Source organism: Dromiciops gliroides, chromosome 1 (genome assembly GCF_019393635.1).
Source record: "Dromiciops gliroides isolate mDroGli1 chromosome 1, mDroGli1.pri, whole genome shotgun sequence".
Classification (NCBI taxonomy): Eukaryota; Metazoa; Chordata; class Mammalia; order Microbiotheria; family Microbiotheriidae; genus Dromiciops; species Dromiciops gliroides.
Genome location: NC_057861.1, coordinates 358,540,244 through 358,562,647, shown reverse-complemented (window position 1 = coordinate 358,562,647; position 22,404 = coordinate 358,540,244). Strand labels below are relative to the sequence as shown.

The window sequence follows — 22,404 nt, the reverse complement described above, 5'->3', positions numbered from 1 at the left end:
GCATGCATAACAGGGCCAAATATAAACTTAAAAAAATACAAGTATTATTTGGTAGAGTTCGATTCAAGATCACTCTTGTTTTAGCAGGTTAACTTAAGAAGGAAGCTGGCACTCTTCCAGCTCGGTTCCCAAGGATTACAAAGATAATGAGCAACTTTAAAAAATCTTTTTCCTCCTGCTAAGAGGTAAACCAAACAGATGACTATGTGTGCTCAAGCCCTGAATGATGGCAAAGATGAATGTTGCTCTGAGCATATGGGGAATTTCACCGGAAATTAAGATTTGTACTCTAGTTTTTGGCTGAAATCTCAAAGGTCTCAGCCTTTCTCTGGAGCCTCCAGGGGAAAAATTCAGCCAAACCAAACCAGTTCCTTACTGAGGTGGCAGCAAATCCACATTTAAATCCTGAGGGATCATGGAAAGGGTTGGGCCTGGAGGCAGTGAAATTGAACTTAATGGATAAAGATCTCAGCTGGCCTGCTAGGCACCCCCAGGTCTATAAACAGTGCAGCTGGTAGTTCAGTAGCCTTAAGAAGGTTAATGAGGAGGAGGCCTGACAGAGGTGAGCCATAGGGACAGTGTTGGTGAATCTATTGAAGGCTAGGGAAGTAACAAATATAATAATAATAATAATAATAATATTAGAGTAGTCTAATACAAATAGCATTAAGTTAAATGAGGCCAAGTATTTTCTTTTTTTCTTTTTTCTTTTTTTTTTTTCCAGTGCAATGAAGGTTAAGTGACTTTCCCAGGGTCACGCAGCTAGTAAGTATGAAGTATCTGAGGCCAGATTTGAGCTCAGGTCCTCCTCAGTCCAAGGCCAGTACTCTATCCACTGTGCCACCTAGCTGCCCCAGAGGCCAAGTATTTTGTAGGGCCTTTGGTAAGGAAAAACAAGTCTCATATATACAAGATAGAGAATAATTGACTATCTCTTGGCATGATAGTAAATGGCCCACAAGTACCAAGTTGACTTGGTCAATAATGTACCCTTAGAGTTTAGAAAGCAAGCATGTCATTGGGATGATGAAGTATAGTAAAATGTCTATGTAACATTTACACTATTTAGTTCTGAGTTAATGGTGGCTTGGTTAACCATCTCAGTAACTTGCCCATTTGTGGGCTTCCATAGCCAAAGAGGAATACTGAAGACTTAGAGAATTATTACAGTTTGGACAAGCAGTGAAGGAGGCTTAACAGCACTAAGAAGATTTAATATAGGAGAGAGAAACCTGAAGGTCTTAGGTACTTGTCTCAACCAAGAAAGCCAAACTAAACATTCTCCCTCTACCCAAACTTAGAGTGAACAGAATCATTATTCAATGAATGAGCAGAATCAGAGATTTTTAGAACTGGAAGAAGGGAACTTAGGAGATTATTCAAGACAACCCCATCATTTTTCTGATAAGAATACTAATGACCCAAGATGTTAAATGCAAATTAGTGGTGGAGCCATGTCTATTATCTTCATTCTCCTGACCCCAGACTTAGCACATTTTCCCCTGTCACTGCAGAGTACTATTTTTTATTTAGCCTTTTGAAGGTTTTTCTTTTGGTAAATTCTTTTATTCCCCTTTTGCAAGAGCTTTAAAATCCCAGCAGATCTAGTATAAGGCATATTACAAGGAATTGAACAAATGATCTGGATATTTCTCAATTTAAACCAAGGCAAAGATGATTTGAAATTTTGCTAACAAATAAAAACTTCACAAAAGCATTCTTTATCACCTAAAACACTGATTATAGTCATGAATAAGGGAATTTAGAAGAGGAATGTGTGAAATATCTTAATGCATCACTGAAAGTAAGAAATTTGGAAAATTGTTTAAGGGGTTGATTCCTATTTTCTCCAAATTGGAGCTGGTCTTTAGAAGACTGATTAACAGTAACAATGTCAAGATTCTATCTAGATCTTCAGTAATGGGGAATTCACTATTACCAAACATATTAAGAATTCACTATTTATTGGGTCAGAATTCTTTGTTTTATTGACCTTGCTTAAGCAAGAGACACTCCTCCTAGAGGAATTCCAACAAAGATTTACCCATGGCCCTATTGTCTCTTAGCCCCTATCTAGAACAGGACTCTTCCTGTCTGCAACTGGAGAAGGTTCCTTTATTTTGAGTCAAACTCTTTCTAGATCTTGCACTGGCTTTCTCAGCTTTGAGGTACCAGGGCAGCAGTCCATTAAAATGTGTATGTTTTAGTTGACAGATTTTTCTTTTTTTTTGGTGAGGCAATTAGGGTTAGGTGACTTGCCTAGGGTCATACAGCTAGTAATTGTTAAGTGTCTGAGGCCAGATTTGAACTCAGGTCCTCCTGAATCCAGGGCCAGTGCTCTATCCACTGTACCACTTAGCTTCCCCTACACAGATTTTTAATGTTTATTCTTTTAAAGGAAAAAAAGAGTCCTTTTTATGATTTACCATATGATCTTGCAAGTTTTTGTCTCCAGAGGAGATATCACTGAAGCTTGGTGGTTTAAGACTCAATATGGAATATACCAATGGAAGAGGATATACTGTACTCAAAAGGAATAAATTAGAGAGGAGCTATAGTGGAGCTACATTTTATACCAGAAGATACTCTCCTATGTGGATACATAAGGAGTGTTGGGGAAGGGCACATGATGGAGAGCTTTTGAATGAAGATTAATGGAGGAAGGAAAAAAACACGATATTACAGTGGGAGTATATTATAGACTCCACTAGCCCAAAGAGAAATGGATAAAACTTTTTTTTTGTTTGTTTTTGTTTTTTTTGGCGAGGCAATTGGGATTAAGTGACTTGCCCAGGGTCACACAGCTAGTAAGTGTCAAGAGTCTGAGGCTGGATTTGAACTCAGGTCCTCCTGAATCTAGGGCCAGTGCTCTATCCACTGTGCCACCTAGCTGCCCTGATAAAAGTTTTATAAGGCCATATATATGGATCATGAAGGGACATCAAAGGCCATCTAGTTCAACCTTTTCATCTTTTTTTTTTTGTTTGTTTGTTTTTTGGGGTTTTGGGGGGGGGGGCAATGGGGGTTAAGTGACTTGCCCAAGGTCACACAGCTAGTAAGTGTCAAGTGTCTGAGGCCGGGTTTGAACTCAGGTACTCCTGAATCCAGGGCCGGTGCTTTATTCACTGCGCCACCTAGCTGCCCCTCAACCTTTTCATCTTAAAGATGATGAAACTGAGACCCAGAAAGGTTAAGTAACTTGTCTACCTTCACACATGTAGTAAGTGGCAGAACTGAATTTGAACTCAGATCCTCATACTCCAGGATCCAGTGCTCTTAGCAGACCACAAAGCCAGCAAAGAGGCAGGATATAGTGATAGATTATCCTTCCAGCTGCTGGTGTCCTCTGATTGCTAAAAGTGGAGTAGCTGGGAAACGTCTGACTTGAAAAGTTGCTGATTTCATTCTTCAGAACTTGTCACTACATGGGGAACTACTATTCTGGAACTGACTCTGACTTCCCTAGACTTTGGCAAAGATGATATGTGAAGAGGCCAGAAAAGGGACAGGTGGATTTAGTGGGCAGAAGCTTTCTGAGAGGGAAGTTAGCTCCATAGTGATGGAATGCTTTCAGTTAATAGAAGTCCCAGCCACAAAGCCAAACGATTCTAATGTGGAAGATAAGTGGAAGCTGTCTAAAGAGAAAAGCAGGGCTGGCCAAGAAACCTGCCGATGAACAACAATTTTAAAAAGACACACAGAAGATAGAAGCTACTGTTTTATATTCATCCCCAGCTTGGCAGGTAATTAAGGATAAATACCAAAGAGTGGCATGATATTGTAAGAATGGTGCCAGGAAGCATATAATAGAAAAACTGAGGCTTCTGGTTGAGGAAACTGAAGCACAGAAATGATAAGTGACTTGCCCAGGGTTATAAAGCTTGTGAAGTAGGATTTGAACCCAGGTCTTCCTAACACTATGTCTCTAGTGCCTATGCTATGGCCAATGAGCTACATTTCAATTTCTTGTCATTTTGAGGACAGATTATTATAAGGATAGTCTATGAATAATAGGTATAGGTCAATTTCATCTTCCAGCTTTGTGTCTCCAGCACCTAGTCAAGTGCTTAATAAGTTCTTGATTACTGATTGATTAAGAGTTAATGTGGCTTCGATAAAAATGGGTCATGACAGACAAACCTCATTTTTATTTTTGAAATGTTTACTCCATTGCCAGACTTGGGTAATACCGTGGACAAAGCCCATGTGGATTTCAGTAAGGCATTTAACAATACCTCTCATGATATCCTTTTGGATGACATGGAGAAACAAGAACTGGAATAGGAATACCTTGGGGCATTTGGAACCAGTCAGATAAACCAGATTAAAAGAGTGATAATAAATGGACCTAAGGCAATCTGGAGTCTCCCTAATAGTGGAATGTTCTAGCAATTAGTCTGTGGCTCATTGTCACAGTTTTTTAATGATGACTCAAAGAAAGGAGTAGATATACTTATCAAATTTGCAGATGGCATAAGGGTGGGAAGGGGAGCAAATCCCCTTGTCTGGCACACAGAATTAGGATACAAAAAGTTCTTGATGTTCAGGAACAACGGGCAAAATGGAATAAGATAAAATTTAATACAGTAAAATGGAAAGTCTTAACCTTGGGATTAAGAAAAACATGACTATCCACAAACAGAACAGGAAAGATTTTGCTAGACTATTTCATGTGAAAAGAATGTGGTTTCTTTTTTTTTCTTCTTCTTACATGACAGTCCCATGCCTGAATGGGAATTATCTCTATAATATATCTGAAAAGTAGTAACCCAGCCTCCATTAAAGAATTCCATTGACAGAGGCAGCTAGGTGGTGCAGGGCATAAAGCACCAGCCCTGGATTCAGGAGGACCTGAGTTCAAATCCGACCTCAGACACTTAACACTTACTAGTTGTGTGACCCTGGGCAAGTCACTTAACCCTCACTGCCCTGCAAAAAAACAAACAAAAAGAATTTCATTGACATGAAATTCACTATTTATGAAGCCTGCATATTCCATTTTAGATGGTCTTGTTAGGAAGATTTTTTTTAAAGTGTAAGTCAGAAACTGTCACTCAAAAAGTTTGACCCTAGTTCTCTGCCACTGGTTCCTTCTAGTTCTATTCTCTGAGGCCAAGAAGAAAATGTCTAATTTCTCTTCCATATGACTTTATTCATTCAAATATCTTTGGAGATGCTGCTACTTTTCCACCTCTAAGTTTTCTCTCCTCCAGTTTAAATATCTTTATTTTCTTCTACTGATCTTTCTGTAGTAGCATGGTTTCAAGTCAAAGAGTTGCTGAGCATTAGAGGAAGGTAAAATGTCACAAAGGAAAAAGAAATGTGTATAAGAGAAAGGAATACATGTTCCAGAAGACACCTGGTTATTTACTGTTTATTTTTCCTACCTTTGTGGTTAAAGATGCCTTCCATCTCCATGCTGCTTCTAGAGTGGGCAATACAAAGGGAACCACAAGGAACCAGGCCCTCTGCAGCTGGGGACCGGTCAGTGGTTCGGACAAGACACCAGTCAGGCTTGTCATGCGGCCTCTCCAAAACTTCTACAGTTTGGCCTCGGCGGATGGTCAGTTCATTGCTGTTACATGCTGTGAAGTCATGGATCACTACTGTCAGCTCACAGCCACCAGACAGCTAAAAAAGAGAAAGAGGAGCAAAGAAATGATCAGACATGTTATGTTCTCTGGCAGGCAACTTTTAGCAGTTCCAGTAATGGACTCTGGGTTAGGAATTCAGGTTTCCATTCTTGTGAACATAACTTTTGACCCTAGGAGTACTCGAACTCTATGACGCTTTTCCTTTTGGAAATATTCACATGATGATTTACATATTGATGTCTGGCCAATGGTTTTACCATTGACTAAGATACCATTCTAATTTTTTATTGTGGCTTAAGGGGAACCCTCTGCTCCCAAAGTTTGGGCCACTAAAACTCAAGTGCTACAAGGTCTGACCTTCCTAGAAATACTCTGAATACAAGCCTGGTGATGGATTTTTTATCTGTTATCTGATGTCCAGCCAAACTAAGTTTGGAAAGGCAAACAGGTTGGCTTTAGAGGTAGATTTTGAGGCAAAAGAAGATCTCAATATCAGTCAAACAGACAAAAATGGGGTTGCCATCTTGGTTGACAGAGGGAGTACTCACACTGAAGAAATTATAGATCTGTGAAGCATTCATATTTATTATTTGATTCTTTTTTTGTTAAGGATTCCAAACCTTTCATAGCTGAGAAAGTTCAATTGATAATATCTCTATCCTCTGAAAAGTATAGATGATATGTTTATCAAATCTAATAAAAATTGTCCACATGGAATACATTTATTTTTAACTGCAGAGAATTAGTCTCAATTCTGTCTTGAGAATGTTGTGACATATCATGATGAAATCAGATTAAATCTTTGTTCAAAACCTCTTTCCCAATACTGTTGCTTATTTTTTCTTTTAATTAAAAAAATTATTTTGCTAAATATTTCCTAATTACATGTAAACACATTTTAACAATCATTAAACAATTTTTGAGTTACAAATTTTCTCCTTCCCTTCTCCCCTTCCCCCTCCTTGAGAAGGCAAGCAATTTGATCTCAATTATATATGTGAGGTCATGCAAAACATATTTCCATTAGCCATGTTGAAAAAGAAAACACAAACAAAATAAAACAACAAAGATAAAAAGTAAGTTTCAATCTGCATTCAGAGTTCAACATTTCTCTCTCTGAAAGTGGATAGCATTTTTCATCATAGGACCTATGGGATTGTCCTGGATTACTGTCATGATCAGAGTAGCTAAGTTTTTCCAGTTTGTTATCCTTAAAATATTGCTGTTATGGTATACTATATTCTCCTGGTTCTGCTCACTTCACTTTGCATAAAAGTCTCCTCAGGTTTTTCTGCAACCATTGTTCTTGTCATTTTTTATAGCACAATAGTATTCTATCACAATCATACCCCATAACATGTTCAGCCATTTCCCAATTAATGGTCATCACTTGATTTCTAATTCTCTGTCACTGCAAAAAGAGCTGCTATAAATATTTTTTGTACAAATAGGCCCTTTCTCATTTTGTTGATCTCTTTGGGATACAGACCCAGTAGAGCTATTTCTGGGTCAAAGAGTTTGCACGTTATTATAGCCCTTTGGACACATTTCCAAATTGTTTTCCAGAACAATTATAGATAACTAGTTCACAACTCCACCAAAAAACGCATTAGTGTCCCAACATTTCCACATCCCTTCCAGCATTTGTAATTTTCCTTTTCTGTCACGTTAGCCAATCTGATAGGTGTTGGATGGTACCTCAGAGTTGTTTTAATTTGCATGTTTCTAATCAGTATCAATTTAGAGAATTTTTATGTGACTATTCATAGCTCTGATTTTTTTTCATCTAGTCATATTCTTTGACCATTTGTCAACAGAGGAATGGCTCTCATTTTTCACAAATTTGGCTCTGTGCCCTATATAGTTTAGAAATAACACTTTTATTAGAGAAACTTGCTGCAGAAATGCCCCCCCCCGCCCCATTCCTATTTTTCTTCTAATTTTGGCTGCCTTAGTTTTGTTTACACAAAAGCTTTTCAATGTCATGTAATCTAACTTACCTATTTTTCTTCCCACAATCCCCTCTATCTCTTGTTTGGTCACACACTGTTCCCTTATTTACAGATCTGACAGGTACATTTTTCCATACTTCCCTAATTGTGATGGTATCCTTTATGTCTAAATCATTTATCCAATTTGACCATAACTTGGTATACAATACGAGGTGATGGCAGTTTTTGCTAAACTGCTTTCCAGTTTTTCCAGCAATTTTGGTCAGGTGTTAAGTTCTTATCCCAGAAGCTTGGATCTTTGAGTTTATCAAACACTAGATTACTATGGTCACTTCCTACTGTGTCTTGTATATTTAATCTATTCCACTGATCCAGCGCTCTATTTTTTAGCCAGCACCAGATTGTTTTGATGATTACTGCTTTGTAATACCCACCCCCCCTTTCTTAATTCCCTTGATATTTTTGATCTTTTATTCTTTCAGGTGAATTTTGTTAACTATTTTTTCTAACTCTAGAAAATAATTCTTTAGTAGTTTGATTGGTATGCTCAAGTCTTTTTTTAAAATCTACATGAAGGATATATTTTCTTTGCCTTTAGCTGAGACATTTTGCATTTGAAGTCGCTAGTTTTGTTGTTGCTAGTAAGAGAACCTAAATAGCATATGCCCACTGGGGGCAAAAAACTGATGGGAGGGTAACCTAAAATAGAGAGCAAAATCAGGACCTTCTGACTGAGGAAAAAGGTGACAGCAGGTTGGGGGCTGGTAGTATTATTATTGCTGGTTTGGGGAACTCACTAGATAAGACCTAAGTTTAAAAAAAATTTTTTTTAAGAAAAGGGCAAGACAGGACTTGTGTGACATAGTAGCAGGCTTTGAGGAGTCATTCTTGGCAAGACTTTGTGTGTGTCTGTGTGTGTGTACAAATGTATGTAAAAGAATGAGGTCACATATGCACAACTCAATCGAACAACACAGTCACATCTTAATTACACATACTAAGGAAGGCACTATCCTAATTTTGGGGAATACACAGACAAAAGTAAATCTTTCCCCCTCAAGCAGCTTATACTCTAATATAGGAGATAATATGTAAATAACTGTGTGCACACAAGAAACAAAATATAAATAGGAAGCAATCTCAGGGAAGGCAACAGCATACATGTGTGTGTGCCCAGGAGGAAGGGTAGCATATTGTAGGATCTTAATAAATGCTTGTTGAGTCAAATGGAATGATCCACACCAGCCAAAACAGTAATTCTTCAATGGCTCAAATTATGAAACTTCTGTATTTGCCAGATACTAACGATATCCACTTGGTCTAGAATCTTTTCAATTAAAGATCATACTTCATAGCTTTCTTACTGCACTTATGAATTTTATCTTGTTATTATAGGTATTCCTGTACATGTCATCTCCACAAGGGCAGGGAGTATCTCTCTAATTTTTTTGAATTTCCCCATAATGCCTAACACTGTGTCTTGCATCTAGATGTTCAATATTTGTCAGCAAAACCTGGGTTCAAATCTCACCTCGGACATTTATTTGCCCTTGTGACCCTAAGGAGTTCACTTAAACCTCACTAAGTGTCAGTTTCTTCATCTGTAGAATGATGAGGATAATAATACCAGGACTACTTATTTTATAGGGTTGTTATGAAGTTCAAATAAGATGACACACTCACAGCATTCTGCAAATGTCAAAGGACTACACAAATGCTTGTTATTGTTAATGAATGAGACTCTCAGTAGAAACTGTCAGATGTTTAGAATAAGGAAAGTAACTTCATGAGGAACTCATAAAATGATAGAAAACTGTTGTGTAATAAAGTATGAACACTAAAAGCTTGATTAAACTCACATCTTTGCCATGTCATAAAAGTAGCTTCTCACAAAAGTCTAATCCCTTTCTAAATTTTACAGACCTGGTTCTTTGTTAAATCAAAGCTGTAGATGCCAATAGGTTCTAGGGTTAAGGTACAAGTCTTAGCCTGGAAAAGATTCTAGAGGTTTTCCTTAAAAAAAAAAAAACCACAGTTTTTTTTTTTCAAGTGGTTAGACCCCATAACACAAAGCAGAAATTTTTGCTTTTCTAGGGAAAATAAAACTTGTCAACAAGAGAAAACCGAAGAGCACATCTTGCCAAGGTCCTTCATGATATGCATTTTATATGGACTCGTTTCTTCCCTCCCCACAAACCACAGGACATAACCTCTGACAGGGAGTCTGGATAGACCTCATTGCTTTCCCATGACCACTGGCTGCCAATCTTTTTAACTTAATCCTAGTTGTGCATGTGTGTTGCTTAGAGTGGCAAAAAGCAAATTAATGATTCCATTCCTTGATTAGAAACTAATCTTGCTCTTTTGAAATAGCTGAAGACAATCTGGCCGTGGAGAGCTGGGAAGTATGACATTAAACCACACCTCCTCCTGACCCACCCCCTTTCCTGCCCTTTTCTTAGGAGTGCTATTAACTTCCAGGCTGTTCAAAGTTATGCCAAAGGGGTTTGCTGATGTGTGTCTGTGTATGGGGGAGGGTGGAGAGGAAGGGGCCGCCTGTGATGGGTAATTAAGAGCTCCCCTAGTTTTCTGGCACAGCTTTTTAGTTCTCCTCAGAGTCAATCAAAAACAATTGAAAACAGCTGTATACTTGACAGAGCATAAGAAGGGGAGGGGGGAATTTGGGCACAATCTGATTCTAAAACACATTGGACATTACCTCTAAGTTATTTTCAGGAAGTGCTTTGGACCCAGTCGACATAAGTCAGCATAAGAATTAAATGTTCCCAGAGGATGCAATATAGAGATATGTATGCAGTATAAAGGCAGCACACATGTGACTCAATAGGTTTCACCCAAGATAATTCCTCTCCTGCAGGTTGTGAGCAGGGGGTTAAATAAGCATATTTTAGACTAAAGCAGTAAAAGCCTATGAGGATTTTGGTCTTGGTGTTAACAACTATGTGGTTTTTAATTTCTTGATTGAATGTGGTTCTTGTGAAAACAAGTTTGTTCATTCAGAAAATTTAGATTTCTGCTAAAATATAGTGAGGATGACTGCCTCTGTAAGATGTTCAGCACAATTTTATCTACCATCTCAAATACCAAACTCAGGAGAGAGGAGAATTCCAGTGGATCTGTTCTGCATCATGACATCATTCAGATGTAAAAGTGGTTGGTTTATGTTTTGTTTAAATGATGGGTTGTCTTTAGAGAAACAAGTCACTGGAGAATATGCTTTGGAATCCTAAGGCCATATGTGTCCCTAGTTTGACATGCTTGGAATAATATATAAAGCCATACTAATAGCTTTTCATGATGACCCATGAGTGAAACCCACTATAATCAATTCAGGAATAACCTGTAAATTTAGAAATATGAAAAAGGATACTTTTTCTATGTCTTAGATTCTGAGACTAATGATTTTTTTCCTTTTCCATTTTTGGCAAACAGTACTGTGAATGAATGAATGAATGAATGACAAAAGCATTTATTAAGTTTTTAATTTGGGAATACAACTAGAAAAGCAAGACAATAATTGCTCTCAAAAAGTTAATAATCTAATGAGGGTATATGGTAGAAAGAGCAATAGACAGGGAATTAATGGACTTGCTGTGTTCTTTTTTTTTTCTTTCTTTCTGTTTAGAATTTTATTTGGACTTGCTGTGTTCTAATCCTGGTCCTGTAACCTCAGACAAGCCACTTAACCTGTCTGATTTATTAAAACTGTAGAATCATATTGTTTGAAGGAGCCTTAGAAGTAATCTATTCCTAACATTTACGCATGACAGGAATTATTTTGATAACATCCTAAACAGAACTAAATGATATCTACATCCTATTTAAGCTCTACAATGATATTCTATGATTTGAAGCTTATCTTATTTGAAGGTGGAGACTTTACAATTAGGGTTGTCATTCATTTATTCATTCGTTTGTGATGAAGGAAATTCCAATGAAAAATATAAGGAAGGTGATTATTTAAAAACTCATGATTATGGGGCAGCTAGGTGGCACAGTGGATAGAGCACTGGCCCTGGAATCAGGAGGACCTGAGTTCAAATCCAGACTCAGACACTTAACACTTACTAGCTGTGTGAACCTAGGCAAGTCACTTAACCCCAATGGCCTCACAAAAATTAAAAACAAAAAACAAAAACACAAAACAAAAAACTCATGATTGATAGCTCTAATATGAATTTCTTTCTTTCTTTCTTTCTTTCTTTCTTTCTTTCTTTCTTTCTTTCTTTCTTTCTTTCTTTCTTTCTTTCTTTCTTTCTTACTTTCTTTCTTTCTTTCTTTTTTTTTGGTGAGGCAATTGGGGTTAAGTGACTTGCCCAGGGTCACACAACTAGTAAGTGTATAAAGTGTCTGAGGCTGGATTTGAACTCAGGTCCTCCTGAATCCAGGGCCAGTGCTCTATCCACCGAGTCACCTAGCTGCCCCTCTAATATGAATTTCTAATATTTCTATATTTGAAACATGACAAAGTTAGACTTCAACTCAACTTTAATTTTAAGTGATAGGAAAAAGATGTGGGAAGTTCCTAATTGTAATGTGACAGACACCAAAAGAATTTTCCAAAAAAGGAAATGGGGATCATTTCCTGTGTCTTCCCAAGCTGGCTGAAGATGGAACACTTTAGTGGTCTTTTCTTTTAAGAGTTTTATTTAGTAATTTAAGGCTGATACATGGGTGTATATTAATTTATATACACAAACAATTCAATTCAATAACTTTATTAAGCATCCATATAGCACACACCCATAATGTGTGCTAAATGCATACATACACCAATGCTTTCTGGAGGAGACTTGCTCACAGTACTTGGCATTCTCTCCCTTGAACTTTTAAAAAATGAATATACTTGGCCCATACCATACCTGGTAGAAAAAAAGAATTTGGTTCAATATTTTACCCTCTCTATCTGGGGTCAAATAGTAGCAATTGATGACTGTCACCTGGTGGTTGAATTTTATTCCAGAAGCTCCCCATCTTGGACTGACAAATGACAACTGTCCATACTACAAATGCAAAACACAAAATATCCTTGAGAACTTAAGTACTTATATAAGAATCAGAGCATTATCACAGACCCAACTGATGCCTATAACCACTTGGACATAATGATCCAAAGAAACCTAAGAATAATTTTTAAGATAGATGTTGACATACCAAATATTCACCATCCCCAAACAAGATAAGATGAAAAGCTTTCAAAATATAGAGACAAAGGACAAGCAATCAAAGTTGGGTAGGAATGGTATGAGATGCTGGAGTTCTACTGAAGATACTTTCCATGAATCTACAAGAAGATGAAATTTTATCAATACTTTTATTTAACTTGTATTTAAAGCAGTTATTTTATTCACCTGTACAAGAGTACATTAATATAAAAGAATAATAGAAGGATAGTGAGTTGTTCCAGGAACATTTCTATCTGTCTGCATTCCAATGAACAATTTAAGAATGAGATAATAATAATAATGTTTTGGCAATCTATAGATTCACTGTTTATCATATAAGAGAATACAAGGCCACTCTTCACTAATGGGCCTGAGGACTTAAGGATGGTGTCTGAGATAATTAGATATTTTTCATATTCTAAGAAGAAAGGTTTTTATGTCAGTGCCTCTCCTGAGTACAGTAACTAATATAGGCATGTTACCCATTATGCGATCTCATAACTGTGTGTTTTTGATTCTGGTTTGCCATTGTTATGTTCACCACTTATTAATATGATGTATTATAATGAGGGAGTTTAAGTTTCAAGGGCAGCATAACTTAAAAAAAAAAGATGACTGAAAATACCTGGTTTGAATTATTTAGATTGGAGGAGTTTTTCACTGATGGGGATGAGTTTATGTAAAGCAATTTTGGGAAGAGAAGGCTGCTTATGATTAGTATGGATAGATGATACAGAGAGTCCTCTCCATTAATAACTTTGCCTCAAGGATCTAAAGTCTTATATGCTAAAGATCAGTTGCAAGTGGGTGTCTTTGGCCAACTTTCTGTGGGGAATTTTAAAAAAGGATGTGGAGGAAAGCATTCTAATAAAAGACATTTCTCTGTGCTTTTATGAACAAAATGCACCCAAATAATTATGAACAATCACACCCCACAGGATCATTTATTCAGGAACCTCACAAAGGTGTCTTGTGAATTAAAGTAGGTTTCAAACAGAGCTGACAAAAAAAAAATTACTTGGTAAAAGAGATTAGGAATGGAGACATTTAAAGTGCTGGCAGTAGCCACAAAAGAATGACTAAGCACAGCAAGTACAATTCCCAATATAATGCTATTAAATACCCCAGGTCATCACCCCCTCACATTTCCTTCTGTGAGAAATAATCTCATGTAGGTTTAAGGCTTATTAGCAGCTACCTTACCAATAATAAGATACTGCTTCCTCACACCTACGCTCAATTTTGTATGAGTTAGTCCAAATGTAAAGGAACATGGCAAAGGTAAGACTTACTTAGGGTACTTAAAAGAGAACTATTTCAATGTTTACTTAAACATTTGAGATCCTAGCAAAAACATCAGGTGGGAAGATTTGTCCAAATCAAAAATTTAAGATATCTTCTCAGATTTTGGTTTTGTTCTTTAAAAGGAGAAGAAAAACACCAGTAGAAACAAATCTTGTATTAAGACCAAGTTTTATCACCTGTTTACCTAACCCCTCCTTTTAGGTACCATATTCTAAAGCAAATATACCAATACTAGAAGAATTCAATTCAAGGAGAATCTATCAATAAAAGAAGAATTCTTAGACATATCTAATGAATGAACTAGTTGTTCAGTTATGGGAAAATCTATGAGCATAAAAAGAATAAAGTTGTTCAGCTCACAATCAGAACTTAAATGTGAGGTCAGTAGACCTACGGTCAGTTTGAGGGTATAAATTTGAGGGTAAAAAATACAGTGCAGGAAGTACTGAATGGGCAGGGCTGAGTCAGTGGCAGATTTCCTTCCCATTTTCAAGGTACTGAGATAAAAATGACCAGAACATGACAAATTTACTTCTTGTCTTATATATTTAAAAGTACCAAAACATGCCAAATACTTATTGTTATATGCCAGGTGCCTACTGTAAGGTGTCTTCTTTCTAGGGTGGAGTAAACTAGGAGGACAATCCAGAGAGGCCATTTTAGGGTAAATTTTAAATAGTTTCACCATTACTTATTCTTTCAATTCTATTCTGTCCTGGAGCAGCAAGAGCCTTGACACTAGATGAACAAACACCCAGGAGCACTGCCTCAACACAAAAATGATCCAAATGAAAAAAAGGACTAGGATGAGTTATTGTCCTTCCAACTATGTATCACAGTCTGGACAACAGGACTTAACTTTTTCTGTTGTGGAAAGTTGGAACAAACTCTTTTCAGTCATTATGGATCCCATTTAGGAGGCTCTATAATGTCACAGGGAGAGACAGAATTAGCACCATGTCACCTAAAGATAGAAGTATCTGTAACTGCTTGCTTTCAGTAAGAAAACTGTCTCCTCCATTTAGATTCTACATTCAACATTCTCCATGACAGTGGCTAACACATTTGGTGCACATGTGTCCCTGTTTTATACCTTGTTCAACTGTTGTAACAAGAGGGTCAGTGAACAGTTATTCCTATAGCTATATCTTTCAAGTGTGGCTAGGTGACATACTGGATAGAGTGTCAGGCCTGGAGTCTGGAAGACTCATCTTCCAGAGTTCAAATCTGCCCTCAGACGCTAGCTCTGTGACCTTGGACAAGTTACTTACCCCTGTTTGTCTTATTTCCTTATCTGTAAAATGAACTGGAGAAGAAAATGCTAAACCATTCTGGTATCTTTGACAAGAAAACCCCAAATGGGGTCAGGAAGAGTCTGGCAAAATTTAACAACATATAGGAATCTTAGATGATTTTAACGTATATGGAAGGCACTTTGTAGGAGACCCTTTAAGAGAGTATTTTGCTTTATTAAATCAAATGCTTTTTTAAGAGTCAATAAATAATAGAGCAGCACTGTGTATTTTCAGTTCACAGTCAATTCTATGATTATAAAACTACTAATGATGATCATTTGCAAAAAAGCAACAACTACCTGTTCTTTTCCCATACTCTTATCAAGGATATACTGGACATATGTGTAGATTATTCCCACATTTTGTAGAAATGAGATAGTAGGTATATGGGTTAGTAGTTATTGCTATCTTCTTGACTGCCTTTTGCATTTGTGAGAAAATAATAGGGTGATGGTGTCTGAGATATTTTCCATGCATTTCAATAACTTTTTTTTTTCACGTATCTTTAGATATCAGATATTTCTCAACATCCTCGAATTTGTATCACTTCCATCAAGGTCCATTCTGAGTGTGCAAAGTTTGATCCAGCTACTTTTATCAACACTTTGGTTTCTTTAGTGCCCTTTCTAGACTCTCATATCTTAGAATCCAAATGTGCAAGCTACATTACCACTGACTGATAAAATAGTTCGTTACAGTAACATTTAAAGATTACTTTCACCATTTTTGCTTTATGCTCTCTTTTCATATTCATCCTTAAATGTGTTGAATCACTAAGTTTTCTGTATATCTTTTCTCTCTAACACTTCTTGCTGTTTGATGAGGTAATATTTTTCACAATAGTTGACCCTCCTCCTCTGTCTGAAATTTTATAAATCACTTTATATTCTTCAACAGCACCTGGTTCCCATATTTTTCTGTTTGACAAGGAAATCAAAAGTTTGCCACTCTGGCACATTTTCAGGCTCTTCTCTGTTTCCTCATCATGGCAGATAATTGACATCAGTTAATCTGCCCCAGGAAATCCTGGTGATCTGAGTTGATATCTGTTCTTTTACCCATTACCCATTCTAGAACACAAATTGCTTTTTAAAATAGTTCTGATAAGAGTTACTTTAATTATATGCCATATATATATATTTTTCTGTTCATAATTTTATTATGGCTTTTTATCGATATTATGTAATTTTCACCAACAACTCCACACTCCTTTTGCTGAATACTGCAATAGTAGGTGCTATTACAACTTGTGTAGTTTACTATTAACAAGTAAAGAAGGATGTATGATTTATCTTGAACAATTCTGAACCAATACTGTCCACTATATGTAGCTTGTTTTGTTGCATTTTATTATTTTAGATTGCTCATTCGCATTGAAGCCATTGAGTACATGATTCTCCTTGTTCTGTTTTCTTTCTTCTATGAATCAATTAATATGATTTTTTCCATCTTTCTCTGAATCATTTATAGTCATTGTCTACTATGGCAATCTATCTCCTGATTTTCACTCTTTAAACTTGTTATTCATTTTGAACTGTATGTACACTGATAATTGATTTGGAAAGGACTCCCACATTGGTAACTAGTCATTTTCTAATGCTTAAGAGAGTCAATTCATGTGTGTGTGTGTGTGTGTGTGTGTGTGTGTGTGTGTGTGTGTGTGTGTGTGTGTGGTATTATGCAGGACTTGGCATGTCCAGAACCTCCTGAATCTCTTTTTGAGGCATTCATGATATACAGCATGAGTTTTCTGCATAATTTTAAGCCTTTTCCCACTTTCTTTTCTTAATATTGGGCCTTATTTTCCTACATATAACCTATGTCCACTTCTAGATTGAGCTCACTAAGTATTACTGCATACTTAATTTGGAGTGTTTCATTGAATTCTTAGTAGAATTCTCCTACTTCCTCATCCTGTGAACAGATGTTGGCATGTAAGCAGCAATTATCTTAATGGGTGGTCTTTTTGCTTATACTCTTCCTGAGCAGCGCAAGATGAGATGACCAAGTTTCCAATGAAATGATTTTTCTTATTTCCTTTGGAAGTACAATAAAACCAACTCTGCCAACTCCTTTATTCACCTCTCAGCAGAGAATCTGTGAGCCATCGTTCCATTTATTTACAACTTTCTTCTCGTTTCAGTTAGCATAAAAATGACAATATTGATATTGGTCTCACATTTAGAGCACTAACAATCAAGTTAATGTCTGTAGATGGCTTAAAAACTGTGATTCCTTGCAGCTATCCCCCACTTTCTCTTACTATGTTACAATCACTTGAAAAACTAGAAAGAGACTCACACAAGACCAAGGGCCTTTGTATTTTTCTTTGTTAAGTGAGTCACAATGGACAGGAATTCATCATCTACTGATCTGTGCCCTAGTAAAGAGCTTCTCTGTATCTCCCACAAGATGTCTAGCTATGGTGTTTTGTTTTGTTTTTTTTTTGGCTGGGCAATGAGGGTTAAGTGACTTGCCCAGGGTCATACAGCTAGTAAATGTCAATGTCTGAGGCCAGATTTGAACTCAGGTCCTCCTGAATCCAGGGCTGGTGCTTTATTCACTGTGCTACCTAGCTGCCCCTATGATGCTTAATAAATAAAATCAGAACTAATATATGCTTCATTTGACTATAGAAGCTTTTTAAAAAGGCTTTCTTTTTTTGTTCAGTTACGTCGGGGATGGAGAAAAGATTAAATACTTATTAATTTTAATTTAGAACCCTTGTATATTCTGATTAAAAAGTAAGAGAAATGTAGGAATAGGTTTCCAAACAAAGGGTTGAAATTTTTAAAAGATTTTTATACTTAAAGAGGTCAGTCCTTTGCTATTCAGGAAACTCACTTTAGCCAAGGGTTATGTATAGCCACAATTGTGTTTAATTTTTGGAAAGACTAATGGAGAGCATTTATTTTTATTCACAAGTGGGAGTTTATTCACAAATGGAGTTTTTGACATAGGTGAAGATTCAAGTCCCTCTATTTTATGCAGTAGGTTCTTCATAATTTTGCCCCATAAATGGATTAACTGTTATTTCAGTTAAAGAAGACACCATTGATCAATCATGTTGAATGGACATCTGAGAAAAATAGAGATGTTTTCTTCCAAGACTGCAAAAATTTCAAAATTGAGCTATATTTAAAGATCTAGTAGTCTGACTGTGACCTTTATAATTAAAATGGTTTCAATTTATGTAAATCAACTGGGCCAATCCAATCAAGTTCCTTGATAAAAGAAAACTTTTTTGATATTTTAAAAATTCCATAAAGCCCCAATTCCCCAGCTCAATTTTACTGCCTCCTTCTCAAAGTGATGTAAACAACTGGAGTTTAAATACGCATACAGTCATATACATACCTAACATCCCAGAGACAGTTCATGCCAAGTTTCAGACCCAAGTGAATTGTAACAGCTAAGTTAAAAACCCATAAAAAAGTAGAGCTATTTTACCTTAGATCCAACAAGACAACTTAATAACTAGTGAACTCTGTTGGCTTAGGTTGGCTTTTCCACAGGATACACCTGATTTTACCAAAATTTTTGGTTACTGCCTTTACTTCAAGTTGTATATATCAGTTCAATGAAATTAGTCACAAAGCTAGGAGATCAGATTTTTGTCCAGGATAACATTTGAATCACGGACAGTTAATCTTGCCTGTGAACATATTTTTAAAAAATTGTCTGGGTGCAACTGGTTAACCTAACATTGACCATGGACTCTAGATAAGGGAGGATTTTATCTTTCTTTCTTCAGGCTGTAAAGAACAGCTTGGATAGTAGCCACACCTATGGAATGAACGAAGAGCCCCAATCATGGCCAAGATTTTTTTTTTTCCTTTTTCCTTTTTTATCTTTGAGAACTTAAGAACACTTAGGGGCAGATAGGTGGTACAATGGATAGGGTTCTGGTCCTAGAATCAGGAAGACCTGAGTTCAAATCTGACCTCAGATACTTTTGAGCTATGTGCCTCTGGGTAAGTCACAACCTCGGTTTGTCTCGGTTAACTCATTTGTAAAATGGTGATACTAACATTACGTGCCTCCCAAGGTTGTTGTAAAGACCAGATGAGATAATAATTGAAAAGTGCTTAGCACAGTGCCTGGCACATAGTAAATTAAAAAAAAAAAGTTAGTTATACTTATTGTTGTTGTTACTACTACTACTACTACTACTACTACTACTACTACTGCTACAACTACTACAAGTATCAGAACAATGACAGACATGACATTTTAGGATTTAGTGGCTTTAAAACAAATGAAACTAGATATCTACCCCTCCATTCCTCAGTCAATGTTTTAGATTCATTGTTATTATTATTGGTAGTGATATGACATGTAAAGGAGAGGAAGAGGAACTTTGGCAATGCTTAAGTCCCATGCCCCTCTTCCCTGTCTTCCCCTCCTTCATCCCCCCCCCCATATTTTGGACCTACATTGCTGAATTCAACAAAAAAGTTAGAGGTTTCTTTTTGTGGGTATCATACCTGCCACCCTCCAAAAAAGCACTTAAAAACAGCCAAGTCTGATAAAAATCATTTCTAAATCAATTTAAATCAATAAAAAACACCACCAGCTTTTGCTGTTAAAGAGCAATTCTTTCCTTGATGTGCTTGATCTAGCACTGGTCACTGGACAATTGCTCATTTATTATATGCAAAGCACCATGCAAGATAATGGAGATCAGAGGCAGGAGAAACACAAGATATGGAAAACATAGATCTTGCTTCTAAGGAACTTACAATCTAGTGGTGAAACCATAATTATTTATGAAGCATCATTACTTATGCATTATGTATTTTTATTTAAGCATTGTTTATGAAGCAATTATTATGAAGCACTGTATAAGACAGACCATGTACCCTAAGAACAGCATGAGGAATGTGCTTCTGGGGTTCAGAGGAGGGCAAGATCCCAACCAGCTGGGCAGATCTGAGCTAGCTCTACAGTGGAGGTGGGATTTGAGTTTGGCATGGAAGGATGGAGAATATGTCACCAGCTGCAAAGAAAATAGTTTGGCTCAAGTACACTATTACATAATCTAGGAGTGGACAAATTATTAATTGTATCAGAATCCCACTGCTGGCTTTACCATGGTCGTAGAGGGTGGCCTTGAGCATGTGTAATCTAATCTTTGCCTCAGTTTCCTCATGTCTAAAATATAATTACATCTCCTCTCTCCTCCCTAACCAGAGGAATGCTCTTGGGACAAATGAGCTCAGAACCTGGCAAGCTTATTTGAGAGAGTCTACTAATGACACATTTTCATGTGATCATTGTTATCTATTATAGAAGAATTATGACCGTTGGCAGTATTAGTTAGTGTCATGAGCTATATCCTAGTGATTCCAACAAGCACAGAAAAAGATGTATTTTAAAACTGATCTCTTCCTAGAAGGAAATGTGCTCATGAGCTTGTTCAAGCTAAGCCTAAGTTTTGCTCTGATATCAATGTTCCTTGGGAAAGTGGGTTTCTCTGGCACTTATTCCTCAGCAGATTTTTTTTTTCTTGCAACCTTTAGTGCCTCATCTGAGAATTATTAAAAGCCCTGGTCAAATAACATTTTCCTTAGGAATTCTCCAAGAGCCTGATTCAATTCCTTCCCCCCACCCAACATCTGTAATGAAGCCAAAGTCCACACTAAGAACTAACCCACAACAGACATCATAAATTAAATCAAGCAGGCAGGAGATGGTTAAACAGTTTTTCTTGCCAGATCGATCTGCAGTAATCATTTGGAAAGAGGTTGCAGATCGAGGCTGCAAACATAAAATGGTAGAGAGGACCTTGTGATTTATTAAGAAAGAACGTTACCAAAGACAAATGACTGTGATGGTAAAGTCCGGGGGAAATGATGTCTTTAAGTGAGATTACATCTTAGCTTGGAGTGAGCTTTGTTCTCACAACTCTCAAAATATGTACCCCTCACACTTAGAGTCATATCTTTAGGTCATCTATTCATTCTTTAAATTCTTACAGAAAAGTACCCAAAGTTAACAATAATAAAAAAAGCACAGTCATCCAAAGGCCTGTGAAAGGCAATTTATATCACTTGCCTTTTAAATAAAGCCTCATCAACTTCTGTCTTTATACTTTTAACTTTATTAAAGTTGATAGCCACTGACTTTGAGGCAACTTAGCTTGGCAGAAAATGCAGCTTGCAAGAAGTGAAAGGTGAAAGACCATGTTAATGGTCTCTGATAGTATAAATCCCTTATTCATGGTTATAGACTTTTTTCCCTCGTTAACTGGTGCCTTTTGTTTTTACACTACAGTAATTTCTGGAAATATTCCCCCTCCTCTCTGAGACTGAACTCTCCATTATAATAAAGAAAAGCAGGTAAACAAAAATACCTAATGTAAATCACATTTTGCCCCGTGCTACCTTCTTCTGCTCCCTCCTGAGAGGACAAATCATTCTAACTAGTTTTCCTTTATTTAATGGGTAGGATTGGAGGGCCAGCACATGCCCAAACTCTATTTATAAAAATATAGTGAGTCTTGGAAAAGGAACAGGTAAATAGAGTTAAGTGTCATGACAGTCTTGTCATCATGAACTTTATTCCACAAGCACCTGCAAAATTCTTTTAGGGAGCTCAGGTAAATTGGGTAATAGTTGTAGGAGCAGATGTAGATTCTCTAGAAATTCAAGAGCCAAGGAATGAAGTTTAGAGGACAATGGATTTGTAAGAAGTGAAAAATAAACCAGTAATGAAACATCTGAAACTCAATTCCTTTAAAAAAAAAAAAAGCCATTCTACAGAGACTCATAGAGTCAGATGATTAATTTCTGCAAACACACAACTTTCTCTCCTTGGAGAGAGATGGAATTTAGTGTCAATGTTGGGTGATAAAGTGACTTAGCTATATGACATTAAAAGTAAGCACTGGGGTAATCACAAAAATATCCATCTAAAAGGAATAATGTAGGCAATAACCAACTTAGCAACCAGTTGTGTTAGAGATATTCATTTATAAGTGAGTTTAAACTTTGGAATGCATTTTCTCATAGAGACAATGTTATAATTGGTTCCCAGGTCCCAGTCTACAAAAACCAAAAGGAAACAACCA

The 22,404-nt window shown here is 36.7% G+C and overlaps 1 protein-coding gene across 1 annotated transcript in view; it reads right to left on the bottom strand.

Moving 5' to 3' along the window:
* The window catches only part of TRIO (trio Rho guanine nucleotide exchange factor), a 274,256-nt gene that overhangs the window by 83,687 nt on the left and 168,165 nt on the right, over window positions 1–22,404 (bottom strand). Inside the window, exon 30 of the mRNA XM_043979301.1 lies at window positions 5,388–5,631. Coding sequence (XP_043835236.1) covers window positions 5,388–5,631 — 244 coding nt within the window. The remainder of the gene's footprint in view (window positions 1–5,387; window positions 5,632–22,404) is intronic.